Source organism: Gopherus evgoodei, chromosome 5 (assembly GCF_007399415.2).
Source record: "Gopherus evgoodei ecotype Sinaloan lineage chromosome 5, rGopEvg1_v1.p, whole genome shotgun sequence".
Lineage (NCBI taxonomy): Eukaryota > Metazoa > Chordata > Testudines > Testudinidae > Gopherus > Gopherus evgoodei.
Window position 1 is genome coordinate 42,819,622 of NC_044326.1, and position 14,562 is coordinate 42,834,183.

General features: G+C 40.8%; 1 protein-coding gene across 2 annotated transcripts in view; it reads right to left on the reverse strand.

Moving 5' to 3' along the window:
- Nucleotides 1–14,562, reverse strand: part of ARAP2 (ArfGAP with RhoGAP domain, ankyrin repeat and PH domain 2) — a 210,458-nt gene that overhangs the window by 56,260 nt on the left and 139,636 nt on the right. For both annotated transcript variants that reach the window (XM_030564509.1, XM_030564510.1), the window contains 3 exons: nt 10,463–10,568; nt 5,100–5,247; nt 4,166–4,234 (listed from right to left, as the gene is read on the reverse strand). In XM_030564509.1, the coding sequence (XP_030420369.1) occupies nt 4,166–4,234; nt 5,100–5,247; nt 10,463–10,568 (323 nt within the window). The remainder of the gene's footprint in view (nt 1–4,165; nt 4,235–5,099; nt 5,248–10,462; nt 10,569–14,562) is intronic.

Genomic DNA, 14,562 nt, shown 5'->3' on the forward strand with positions numbered 1-14,562 from the left:
GGATCACTCTTTCTCCCTTTCTTAAAGATAGGAACTACGTTAGCAATTCTCGAGTCGTACGGTACAACCCCTGAGTTTACCGATTCATTAAAAATTCTCGTAACGGGCTTGCAATTTCATGCGCCAGTTCCTTTAATATTCTCGGATGAAGATTGTCTGGGCCCTCCGATTTTGTCCCATTAAGCTGTTCAAGTATGGCTTCTACCTCAGATGTGGTAATATCCACCTCCATATCCTCATTCCCATTTGTCATCCTTCCATTACCCCTACGCTCCTCATTAAAGACTGAGGCAAAGTACTTATTTAGATATTGGGCCATGCCTAGGTTATCCTTAACCTCCTTTCCATCCTGAGGCTACGTCCAGACTACCCGCTGTATCAGCGGGTTAAAATCGATTGCTCGGGGATCGATATATCGCGTCTAATCTAGACGCGATATATCGATCCCCGAGCGCGCTTATATCGATTCCGGAACTCCATCAACCCCAACGGAGTTCCGGAATCGACAGGGAGAGCCGCGAACATCGATCCCGCGCAGTGTGGATGGGTGAGTAATCTGATCTTAGATATTCAACTTCAGCTACGTTATTCACGTAGCTGAAGTTGCGTATCTAAGATCGATTTCCCCCCCGTAGTGTGGACCAGCCCTCAGTGTTTAGCGATCCCACTTCTTTCTTTGTTTACTTCTTATTTATATGGCTATAGAACCTTTTACTATTGGTTTTAATTCCCCTTGCAAGGTTCAACTTTACTTGGCTTTTAGCCTTTCTCACTTTATTCCTACATGTTCTGACCTCACTAAGGTAGCTTTCCTTGCTAATCCCACCCTTCTTCCACTCCTTGTAGGCTTTCTGCTTTTTCTTAATCACCTCTCTGAGATGCTTGCTCATCCAGCTTGGTCTACAACTCCTGCCTATGTTTTTTTCCCCCTTTCTTGGGATGCAGGCTTGTGATAGTTTCTGCAGCTGCGACTTAAAGTAATTCCAGGCCTCCTCCGCATTTAGATCCACAAGTTTTTCAGTCCAATCCACTTCCCTAACTAATTTCCTTAATTCTTTAAAAAGTTAGCCCTTTTGAAATCAAAAGCCCTAGTCCCAGATCTATTTTTGTTTATCCTTCCATCTAGTTTGAACTGAATTAGCTCAGGATCACTCGAACCAAGGTTGTCCCCTACAACCATTTCTTCTATGAGGTCCTCACTACTCACCAAAACCAAATCTAAAATGGCACCCTCTTGTTGGTTCTTCAACTACTTGGTGAAGAAATCCATCAGCTATCACATCTAGACAAATCTGAGCCCTATTATTCTTGCTAGCACTTGTCTTCCAGTCTATATCTGGGAAGCTAAAGTCTCCCATGATCACACATTTCCCATTAGTGTTTACTTCATTAAAAACATTAAAGAGGTCTCTATCCATCTCCAAATCAGATCCTGGCAGTCTGTAGCACACCCCAAGCACTATCTCAGGGGAGGCTCTAGTAGCTTTCTTTCCCAGTGTGATTTTTGCCCAGACAGACTCTGTCTTGTCCATTCCATCACTTCTTATTTCTTTACAGTTAACCTTCTCATTGATGTACAATGCTACTCCACCACCTTTGCCTTTATTTCTGTCTTTCCTAAACAGCACATAGCCTTCAATACCCGTACTCCAGTCATGACTACTATTCCACCATGTTTCTGTTATCCCTATAATATCCAGTTTCACTTCCTGCACCAGTAGCTCTAGTTCCTCCATTTTGTTCCCTAGGCTCCTCGCATTAGTGTACAGACATATTAATTTTTGCCATTTGGCTTCACTGACATTCTTTACCTGATTAGGCACAGACATTCTACCACCAGCATCACCTGTTAGTCTGCTATCCTAACCTTCCTCTTTATGCCAATTCTTCTGCCCACGGCTGTATCCCCTCTTACTCTGTTTACTTCCCTCTCAAGGTTGAATATGTTTTTTTGTTGGTGTTAAGGTTGAAATAAAAGTGCTTTTTGTTGGAAGAATTTAAACTCAGCTATTGATAGGCTGATGAGACTCAAGCCAGGGGCTATAAAATGTAGTGGGTTGATCACACATGAACTCTTATTATAAATAAAGTAGAATTTGTTACAAGCAAAGTGAAAACAAAAATAGTCAGAAACACAATTCAGCCTTTTCACAATTCTTCTTCCCAGCAACTACTAAAGTTCCCACATACTGGTCAATCAGCCACTAGGTTCTGTCCCACTTCGGTTTTACTGTGGAAAAATTAAGTATATCATAATGGGATTTTTTAAAATGACACCAAATGACTGCAGGAAGCTTACTTTCTCATTTTTAAAATTGAAGGTTAAGTCTCTAGCCTCTTTCCTTTTGAAAATAGCCTTCAGAACAAGAACCAATTCCTAAGGAAAGTGCCATAGTGATCTTTCCACAAAAAAACATGGAACATCACATCTGCCTCTTCCTAGCATTCTGCTCTGTCCAGAACTGTAGTTTTGGCTGAATGCACTCAGCTATCAGCAACCAGAGCTCCCAAATTGGTCACTCATGCCCAACACCTTCTATTTCCCTTTTTCACCAACTCCAAACACATGGAAGTACAAGTGGAATCTTCACTCCCAAGGCACTTCTCTCATTTACGCTCTTAGCTTCAGTGGCTGTACCTGTAGCGACACCAGAAGAAACTGCAAATAGCACCATAGCCATTGGAGCTTCCCCTGTTACTTCCTATGGGGATGAAATCCTATGAAAGGGACTGTTCATTTCAGGCATTCCTTGGTGCTAAGTCTCCAGGAAATGACACAGTTAGAAGGTACAAAAATTATCTTTCCTCCAACTTTCTATGTGCCTAGATCTTAGGCATCAAGACTTAATTCCTCCCAGCAAAAGTCTTCTCTCAATAGCATCACCATCAAAAGCAATAGAGATGAGATGTTGCTGTATTTCTTTTTTTAATGTAAATTTCAGTCCCTTGCCAACAGGAGGCATGTGGTGGTATTATATTTAGCCCTTTGCACTAGAAAGTCAGGTGCACACATTCCATGAATGAGGCTAGTGGCAACACAATCTTCACACGACGCAGAATTTTCATACACACAGCAAAAGAGGCATTCAAGTTTTCATACATTCACATCCACAAAATGGCTATACACCACCACCTTTCCCCAGGGCAATGAAATGTGACATCCATGGCAGAAGGAGAGGAGACAAAGCAATACAACTCAGCAGAAATACAGAGAATTGTGGAACATGCAACTTCCATGAGCACCACAACAAACTTACTTTTATTGATGAATTAAGGTACTTTGAGATTTACTATGTGTTACGCCACACACATAATTGAGAAGGGCAGCCACCAATACTGACTCATAGTTTGATGACATTAACTCCTGTAGTCCTACTAAATTACTGAACTTCCCAGGGCTTCTCCCCAACCTTATTTCAGATCTCCTACATAGATCACAAGTTTCATAGGTTTCCTTTTGTTATGGTTAATTCAGCTGCCCACCTGATCAACAGCTTCCCAAGGTTCAGCTCCTGTCTTAGAATCACTGCCATGTGCTCTAATTGGGACCACTCGTGAACACTACTCAAACCTTAGCTAATGAAGCATGTAGCTACTCACTTAACAGTTCTTCTTGCAGAGAGTATAGCATGCCACAGCTTCCTAATAACTTTACAGAGCAATTCAAAGTGGGTTTGTTTTTTAAAAAAATAAATGTTATGGTTTGAAGCCTCCCTGCATTGAAAATGGCCTCTTTTTTATGCATTCTGTTTGAACACTAAGATAATCAGAGGTGCCCAAGCTCACACCATGCCATTATCTATTGATAAGCTTGTTTTATAATTCCAATACATACAGAGAATTCTTTCCTAAAGATAGGAGCTCAAAATGTTTTCCTAGCAACGCCGATCACTACTTTCCAGAGTTTATAAAACATATGGAACTAAATATATCTAAAGTTGAAATCTGAATGAGATATATAGGTAAGATATAGTCCCATTATGTGTTAGATAATTTCATGGGACTAACGCTGCATAGACACAGTTGTTTCACTTTGCTGTTTTATGTCTCTTTTCAAAATAGGTACATTATGCAAATCACCATAAAGAACTACAAAACTGCTACATGACAACAAAACATTCTTTTGTTATGATCATTCCCAAATCAATTGAGTTTCACCACTTACTTGAGTGTCTTTCCACTTGGTAATAAAGCGGTTCTCTGTATCCATTTGTTTGACCTGATCCTCATTTATCTGTTAAAAATGGATATTTCGGTAAGTTAGAAGGAAACTAACATAACACTTTGTCATCCTTAGTGGATTCTTTATAATGGCTAACTACATTAAGAAAATCAAGTAGGGTCATTATACCCTTAGGAGTGATTACACTTACAGTGTATTTCATCTGATTGAGAGATTTTTTTCCTAGTATCAAAGAGGAGGCACTATTTTTTTATCAATTGTAAATCTAAAGAGAGGATTTTTCCATAAAATCCACCATACCACTGAGCTGTTTATATCAACACATTTCCTCTGTGACCCAATATAAAAATGAAGAATGCTGCATAGTGGGTCACAATGGTTAGTCACTAGTAATGAATAAATTCAGTTGGATTCAGTTCTTCTGCAAAGAGCTTTGGAAGAAAACAGTATCTCTCTGAAGTGCTCATCATTAACTGAGTCAAAAGTCTGGGACTAAACTATCATACCTTAGCTGCAACACAAGAACCATAATAGGTGAACAAACATACCACTTTTAAAGATCACAATCTTGGAATTCATTAAAAACTATGCCATCTTCATGCCAGCGAGAAGAGCTGTGCGCACTCATTTGGAAAAAAGACTGATTCACTGCAACTCTATAAACACAGCTTTTTCTCTTCAGTCTAGACTAGTTCAGAATTAATGTCTAAAAGCAGTCAAATAAAAAGCAAAGGCCACAGAGCTAAAGCATCAGAGAATCCTGCACACTGTGAAGCAGTGTAACCAACATTGCACAAAAAACATTTGTGAAGACAACATCTTTGTGCAAGATCATGAAATGCATAGAGATTTTCACACATTTTACAAAATTCTATTACCAGAGCACTTAGGCCACTACGTTATGTAAGATACTTACATCGAAGAGTTGTATGTAATTTTTAATTAGATCCTCTATTACATTGACTTCTTCGCTGGTATGTCCTTTAGTTTGAAATAAACACGATGAAAACACCATGGCTAGATTGTGCGGGTTCATATAATTGATTTCTGAACATTTATGTACCCTGTTTGAAGGAGAATAAATCCATTTAGAATACTCCATTGTTCTTGACACTGTTCAAGGCTCGACTCAAGGACACGGAGTGCTTTTCCAACAGCCGTATTTTCAACAGTAGAGTTTTACTAAACAAAATTAACCTATTTTTATCTAGTCTTTTACATGTATGTAATGATTTCATGTACTTTTACATAAATATTAATTAATGCTTTCTTTCTGCCTCTCATCTATGGTAGTGAGTGGTGTCACATCAATAATCGTCTTCATACTACTACTACTACATTTTGTGATCTGTGTAAGTTGGATATGGTCAGAAAATGGGGGAAGAGATAATGAAACTCTTAAAACATTTTTGTTTCTATAGTGCTGTTAAAATTTTCTAACTAATTGTACTAGGATTTTTTTTTTACCGATTCCAAGTCAGAAGTGACCATTGTGATCATCCAGTCTGAACTCAGAACTTCCCCAAACTAATTCCTAGAGCACCTCTTTTAGAAAAAAACATCCAATCTTGATTTAAGAATTGTCAGTGATGGAGAACACATCACAACCTTTTGGCCACAGCACCACATTGGGAGCTCGTGTTCAGCTGATTATGCATCCACCACAATCTCCAAATCCTTTTCAGAGTCACTGCTATACATGCAAATACATGCTCAAGCATGTTATGCTCTATATGATTCTTTAAGAAACAACCATTTCTTTAAAATACCACAGGGCACTAGGTGCCAACTTTTGCTATGTCTGCTTAAAGTGAGTGCAACACCGACAGGCGGATTCAAACCTGGAATCTTTAGAACTAAATGCATAAGCCTCTACTGCATGAGCTAAAAGCCACATGGCTCTTAGTTAAGGCTGTAGCAGACTCATTAATCTCTAAGTGGTTTAGGTGCCACTTGAGGGGATAGAGCACCACTCCCAGGTGGTGTGGGGTTACATGGGCACCTTAAAAACTCACGATTTTCTGATTTTAACCTTATTTCCTACATTTCCTATACTTGGAAGAGGAGGTTACTTACCTTGTACTTGCAGCAAAGAATCCTGTGGCACCTTATAGACTAACAGACGTTTTAGAGCATGAGCTTTCGTGGGTAAATATCTACTTGTCAGATGCATGTGGTGGAAATTTCCAGGGGCAGGTATATACATGCAGGAAAGCTAGAGATAATGAGGTAGTTCAATCAGGGAGGATGAGGCCCTGTTCTAGCAGTTGAGGTGTGAAAACCAAGGGAGGAGAAACTGGTTTTGTAATTGGCTTGCCAATTGGCTTGGAATTATCACTGCCAATGTGACCATGCAAAATCTGAATTTGTGAATGAAACAGTTGAGATGACAGAGGTCAAGGACTGGTCTCCAAGTGCCCTTCTTTTTGGATATTAGGAAGTAGGTGGAGTTAAACCCTCTCCTTTAGTCTTGAGGGGGGGCATAGTTCTATTGCTCCTCATTGTAATAAGGAGTTCACTTCTTGAGAATACTCTCACATAAGAATTTTCCACAGGGCAGGGAGGAGGTTTCTGGAGGAGGTAGTATTGCAAAATGTATTGTATGCCAGAGCAGATAACACTCAGCACCAACTTGTCCATTGTCATCAACTCCAGGGGTTGAAAAAGACTTTCAGATGACCCTCAAATAGTGTGGAGCGGGGGCAGGAGGTGTTGATCTTAGTGTTCTGTGTCTCTTGAGCTCCCATCAAAAATAACGTTGAACCAGGGACTGAGCTTGAGTGCCAAGCCTATTGCCGAGGGTGTAAGGAAGTGGGACTTTTGAACCCTTGGTCTCTTATGTATTGGTTCATAGGTGCTCTGACAGAAAAATTGCTGAGCCATAAATCTAGATCTCAAGTATCAGAAGGGTATCCGTGTTAGTCTGGATCTGTAAAAGCAGCAAAGAGTCCTGTGGCACCTTATAGACCTTATTCACCCACAAAAGCTCATGCTCCAATACGTGTGTTAGCCTATAAGGCACCACAGGACTCTGCTGCTTTTACAAATCTAGATGTGACCTGTGAGTGGTGAAACTTCCTCTTAGTGACAGCCATATCCACAGCAAGTGGAGGGTAACCCAGGAATCCTTCAGGCTATGGAAGGACTTGTCCGCCTTCCGGTTGAAGAGCTGCTATTCATCAAGGGGGAGGTCCTCAATGGCATTCTGGAACTCCTTAGCAAACCCTGACACATGGAGCCATGACTCCTTGTGCACAACAATGGCAGTAGCTATAGCTCTAGAGGCAGCATCGACTACAGATTGGAGGGTGATCCTCGCTACCAGATTGTCTATCAGAGTTTGAAAAAGAGCTCTGTCTTGACATGGAAGGCTGTCAAACTTCACAAACTTGGTGTAATTCAGGAAAATGTATTAAGCGGCTGGATGATGAGAAGACCTTTCCTCCAAGCAGATCCAGGCATTTTCTCTCTTTGTCAGCAGGAGTTTATGGGGGATGCTGCTCTCTAACCCTTTTAGAAGAGGCATGAACCACTAGTAAATTGGGAAAGGGGAGTGAAAACAAAAATTCTTGGCCACCACATAATAATGCTTCTCAGCTCCTTTGGTGGTAGGAGTGTGTCAAACTGCCCTAACTGGCACCAATACGGCTTCATTAACAGGGAGAGCTATTCTGTTGGTTTCAGAAGCATGCAAGATGTCTAAGAGTTTGTGCTGGGAGTCCTGGATCTCTTTAAGAGATGATATCTGAAACTTTCCAGAAACTCTGCAGAGAAGGTCCTGGAACTGCCTGAAGTCATCAAGAGGCAGGGGGACTAGAAGTCACCACTTTATCCAGGGATGACGATGGCAGCCTTGCTGGTTCCAGTGGAACCACAAGATCAGGAGCGTAATGTTCCTCCTCCTCTGTCATATCTGGGAGCAGATCTGAGCATCCTCTTAGCAGAGAGGCAAGGAGTGTCCCCCTAGCAGATCAGATCAACTCTTTAGGGGAAGTAGATCAGTAGGAGTGGCTGATAGGTGATCACAGGGACCCCCATGGCATAGGGTAGCAGAAGCTCAAAGTTAGATGAGGCAGAGGTTGTTCCCAAGCCAGTGAGGGTCTTTTGAGTTGTGGTGGACACACAGAATAAGGGAAGAGCAGTTCAGTAGATGACTCAAAATCTCCTGATGAGGAGAAGGCTGATTCCAGTGCCAGTGGTGGTATTGTCGGTGCCATTGGAGGGGAGATGTATTCTGCAGATGGGTCAGGTGATAAGCTACTTCCAGCAGCTGATTCTCCCAGAGGTGGTGATATGTCCCTGGAAATGGAGGGGCCCAATAGAGAAGGAGATTCCGATCTGGGACAGCAAAAATGTCCTGTGGGGTGGGCAACAGATACAGAACTCCCTGATGTGAGGGGAGTTCTGCTTGTCCAGGCCACCAGAGCCTATGAGGAGGATAGTATCCATAGTTGGCAGTGATCTGACTTCATCAGCCCTGTTGAATCCTGGGGTTTGGAAGAAGCCAGGAAGGATGGTACTGATGGAACACAGTCTGGTAGAGATGGAGTCCAATGCTTATGGGCTTTCTTGTCATACCTCTGGGACTTAGGACATATTAAATCCTCATGGGTCAAACCGATGGAGTTGTTTACAGCTGAGTCTGACTTCTATGAAGTGGACTTACAGGAAGATTTAGTTTCATGCTTATGACAGTGCTTCCTAGCTTCCCGACAAGACCCTGCCGTGGGGTCTTTCGGGGTAGATTCTCCTGCACCAGCATCGGACTTTGAAGCAGGAGGTGCACTTTTTGCTGAATCAGGCTAATATACAGAGGTGTTCCTCTGCCTGGGTCCTCCATGAGATATTTGCGGAGATGAAGTTCCCGCCTCTCTCAGATACAGCTGGGGAACAATCAGCAGATACTGCATCACACTGCAATGAGAGATGCCCCAGTGAAGTACAAACAGCGGTCATTGCTGCCCAAGAAGGATCATGGGTAGGAAGCACTGAGTTTGAAGCCTGGAGTCCTGGGCAGAGTCCAGTTCCCGAACAGGGAACAAGGTAGTGGGAAGGTCCCCCTGGGAAACTAATCCAATACTAAACAGTAAAAACTATTTAAACTTAAGAATCATCTAGTTTGAAAAGTTTTATTTTATAGAACTAAGCCAAAGCTGAGGACACTAAAGTATCTGACCCAGACCATGTGGCAGCAGTGAGAAGGAACTGAAGAGGCAGCTGGTCTGTCTCGACCTTTATCCTCTTCATCATGGGCACGAGATGAGCCACGACACATGCACAGACCAGCGGACACTGCTTTCAAATTCTCCATCTACGGGAGCATGGTGCACATGCATAACCCACAATGTAAGACAACAAGGACCATCACTCGAAGAAGAATGAAGAATTATTACCAATGACTTAAATTATTCTATCGGTACAAATAACAATTTTTAAGGATAATCCCTGTTACAGCTTTATTCCTCAATTTAGTATATTGTACTGAAGCGGGCATTCCAGAACCCCCACTTGAGATATTCAGCTAGTTTATGACAAACATCAATGGAACGTATTCAGTTGCTACTACCAAAAAACCCACAACTATTTAACAACAATTAACACTGATAAATTTAATTCAGTCTGACTTGTGCAGGAGCATTCAAGCTGTACAATTCTGATACACTCTTCACAGCTTACTCTATCTTAGAAAGAAATATGGGTTTTGCTATGTGTTTCAGTCTATGGTTTCAAATAGTCCCCCAGGCTGTTACACTTGCAAAATTAAAAAGTAATGAAACATAGCTAGGAAAATTAATTCTTAAAGCCATCATACATATTAGACTCTCCCTCAGAGTCGTCTCTTCTCAGGAACTGCTATGCATGATAGAGTTTATGAGAAAGGGCTTTTAAAAATCTTTTAAAACTCCCTAGGTCTTTCTGCCCCATCTCTTTTGGAGGATGACAAATTCAGGTAGGATGGTCTTAACAGACTCATTTAATATTCACTATATATCTGCAACTTCCTGCCAGTGCAAGATTGTTCCTTAAAGTGTGTTGGTATCTGTAGTTAAAATTAAAATGTAAGAAAAATACAGTTTACAGATTACAAATTAATGCAAATCCTATTAATCCTATTTATGATTCAGTAAAATTAGCCATGAGGAGTTGAATAGCTCTGAATGGTACTTATCGATATAGGAAGTGTTAATAACATTTCAGTCATGCCAGTGAAGTAAAAAATGCTTATTGAGTGTTCTCTGCTATGGTGCAAAATGTGAGTCGATCTGCTGACACACTGACCTGTAAAGGTGTTCAGTTAAAGCTGCCAAAGTTGCTCTATTGACGGGTGGAAGGCTCTGAATAAAAGTTCCATACTTCCTCACTCGTTCCTTTTCATTCTGTATATCTAATGGAGGAGGAAACAAAAAGTGACTGGACATTCACCATAATGCATGTCCCAAAACAAGAACAATACTGATCCTGTTACAATGGCAACATCTAGTCCAGGGGTTGGCAACCTTTCAGAAGTGGTGTGCCGAGTCTTCATTTATTTACTCTTTATTTAAGCTTTCGTGTGCCAGTAATACATTTTAATGTTTTTACAAGGGCTCTTTCTATAAATCTATAATATATAATTAAACGATTGTTGTATGTAAAGTAAATAAGGTTTTCAAAATGTTTAAGAAGCTTCATTTAAAATTAAATTAAAATGCAGAGCCCCCTGGACCGGTGGCCAGGACCCAGGCAGTGAGTGCCACTGAATCAGCTCATGTGCCTACCCCTGATCTAGTCATTTAAAATTACAATTTAATCAGAAAGCAATAAATTGTTTTCAAAGAATGCCTTAAAATGTAGAGAGTGCATGTAGTTTGTAAATTGCTTTGATTTGGGAGAGAATATCCTCTTTTTTTTGCACCTTATTATTATAGTAGTATGTAGAAGCCCCAACTGGGATTAAAACACACAGTGATCCAAATAGTTTACAATCTAAACAGACAAGAGAGATGAATGGTGAAATGAGAAGCAGAGGCTCACTGAGGTGAGGTTACTTGCCCATGATCAGACAGCAGGTCAGTAGAAGAGCCAGTGATTGAATACAGTCTCCCGCGTCTTGTGTGTTATTCATTGATCTACTCTGCTCTCTACCCTGCATCTACTTTGAGACTCTCTACAATGTACCTAAAGCTGAACCTGCTGCCTACCTTGCCAGGTTTGGGAATAAAACCACTAACTCGTATCATGCTTTTCTTCCTCTCCTCTTTTTTTCTGCCTCAAATCTTGTTTTGCAATCGTTCTGTTCTCTCTAGCTAATAACTAACCATCTCTATTAAGTGTTTAGCAAGATGGTGTATTAAGAATACTACATAAAAATATAATGCACTATTGTAAATATTGTTTTCACTATCTGGAAAATATAAAAAATTCATTTAAATTTCTGTTCCACATATCTTGTATACCTATTCTCTCCCACTTTCAGTTATTTATAACTGTCACACAAGTACCCCTAGTAATATTTAACAAAAACAGGAGTCTCTGCTGCAAAGCTGGAACAGAGTTCTAGTGACATACACTAGTCAGGATGTTAGTCAATGAGACTTCATTATGGACCTTCAATGAAAAAACTAATTTAAAATGTTGCTCATGAAACTTTTTCTCACTGCTGACTTGATGAGAGCAATCTAACTTTCAAAATTCAGTCCTATACTTCGTCAGGCCAGTTACTGGTACTAAGCCGTGCTGTTGTTGCCATGTCGGTCTCAGGATAATAGAAACATAAGGTGGGTGAGGTAATAGCTTTTATTGGACCAGCTTCTGTTGGTGAGAGAGACAAGCTCTCAAGCAACACAGAGCTCTTCTTCAGGTCTGGGAAAGGCAATCCCATCTTCACAGCAAAATACAAGGATGAACAGATTGTTCAACATAAGTAGTTAGCACATAGTATAAGGGACATTCAAGGTATAGTGGCCCATTAACACCTCTGCAGTCACAGGAGAAAAAGAGGGGGTTAGTGGTTTACAGATTCTTGATTTATGGCTTATTACAAAAATCTGTAACCTACTAACTGCTCCTTTTTGAATGGTCTCCCACAATATGTGCTATTGCCTAAACCACATTGTCTCTCTAAGTTACTGGTGCTATCTCTCCCACGAATTTGCCAAGTTCTCAGATGGCCAGTACTCAAACTTCTATATTTAGCTTTATGTTTTGCAAAGTTAGAGAGCAATTAATGCTGCTATATACTTTTTAAATTCAATATTTTATTCTTAAAATGAAACTGGAGATACAGTATTTATAGTCAATAAGATTGTGCCATGTAAGTGTTATCAATCTTATGTGCTTCATTACTATAGTACCTGAGCAGCTCACAATCTTTAATGTATTTATGATAACATCCCTGTGAGGTAGCAAAGTGCTACTATCTCCATTTTACAGATGGGGCACTGAGGCACGGAAAGACTAAGCTACTTGACCAAGGTCACACAGGGAATCTGTGGCAGATAAAGGAATTGAATCTCTCTCTCCCAAATCCAAGGCTAGCAATGTAATCATTTGGGCCATCTTTCTTCTGAAAGGAATCTACAATTCCAGTACCGCACTTGGGAGGAAAAAACCTCAAAAGTTTAAACTGCCAGGGTGTCAATATTTATGATGTTATAATTCTTAATTATATTTACTCACTTTTATTTGTAAACAATATAAAGATTTATTGTCCCTACAGGTAAACATTTATTTTCATTTCAGACAATATTTATCTCCAAAGGTCAATAAACCTGGATGTTGACCTCAACAAAAATCAAGGTCATAATAGCAAAATCTTCACCTCCTATAATTATACCAGAAGGCATAAAGCTAGCACTGTTTACAGAGTAGATAAATGTATGTTTAAGTTTTTCCTAACTAAGGACCCCAAAAAACCTTTCGACCAACCACTCTAATTTTAAATCCAGTTAACATGTGACTATCGACTTGATCCTGATCTCTATTAGGTGGAGAGACATATTCTTGGGCTTCTAAAATAAGATGAAGCTGGGTTTAGGTTGAAGTCTCACAGTTTTCTTTCAGGTTTAAGTTTGTTTTATTTGTACTTCTTAAAGAGAGGCATATATAAGTAACAAATTACTCAACAGCACAAGTACAGATTTAGTAACACATACATCCATACTGATGTGTATATATACACATATAGAACTAATTAAGTCAAAGGATCTTTAACGACTGCAAGAGTCAAGAGCTTGATTTATGTCTCATGCAGAATATGGCAAGGGTGGCCAAACTGCGGCTCATGAGCTGCATGCGGCTCTTTTACAGTTGAAGTGGGAGCTCAGGGTTTGTGCCATTCAGTGGGGTGGTGGAGCTAAGGGCTTCTGCCAGAGACGACTGGTGCCTGCTGTGAGTTGGGGGGATGGGGGGAAAGAGTGCACAATTTAAAGGTTTGGACCCTCCAACAGCTTGCATAATCCCCCCCCACAGGAATGCCTCCCCTCTTACCCTCAGTGCCCCCTCCCTGCAGGTCCCAGGTGTTAGCTTCGTATGGAGAGGCAGCAAACAGATTGGAGCTACAGAGAGGGGCTTCTGCTTTAGCTCCTTGGGGAGAGGCAGCAGCAAAAGCAGTGGCTGTCCCTGCAGCTCCCAGCTGTTTGCCATTGCCTCTACCCAAGGTGCAGCTCTCAGCTTGCCAACTCCTGAAGCTGCTGTGCAGGGAGGGGGCCCAGTGGTACCATGTGACCAAGCAGGGCCAGTAAATCCTGGCAAAAATCTGGGAGGGCACATGACTCCATGTGTCCCCCTCACACATTGCCTCTGGCTTCTGCCCAACAGGGAGGACGGTCTTGGGGCTTCAGCCCTAAGTCCCTGCAGGCGCGCCCTGACTCTCGAATTTCTGAAGATTGTTGTATGTGGCTCAGAGTGTCAGTAAGTTTGGCAACCCCTGGAATATCGCATCACTAGTATCATGCCCCTTAACCACCAGGGCTCTTCAGTATGTACTCAGAGGAAGAGGCACCACCTACTAAATATATGGTCTCTAGTGGAACTCCAATGCCACTTTCTCCAGCACTTGCAAACCTCACATCCAGCTATTGACTAACCTTACTTAGCTTGGGACATATTACTGGAACACAACACAAGATTGTATATTTGCAAGCAGTAGACAGAGAGGATCAGGCAAAGAACATTATTTACAGGTCTGAGTGCACAAATTAATGCTTTTGCTACTGACTTCAGTAGAGCTAGGATTTCACCCATAATTTCTCAAAGTGATTTTTTAATAATATACATAGAAAACTTTTATTGATTATTCAATAATTTGATGTTTGCTGTGTGTATATATATTAAATATATAAATACAATATTTTGTATTCAAAATTTTAATGAGTTCACATTTACATGTTCTTTTCCTA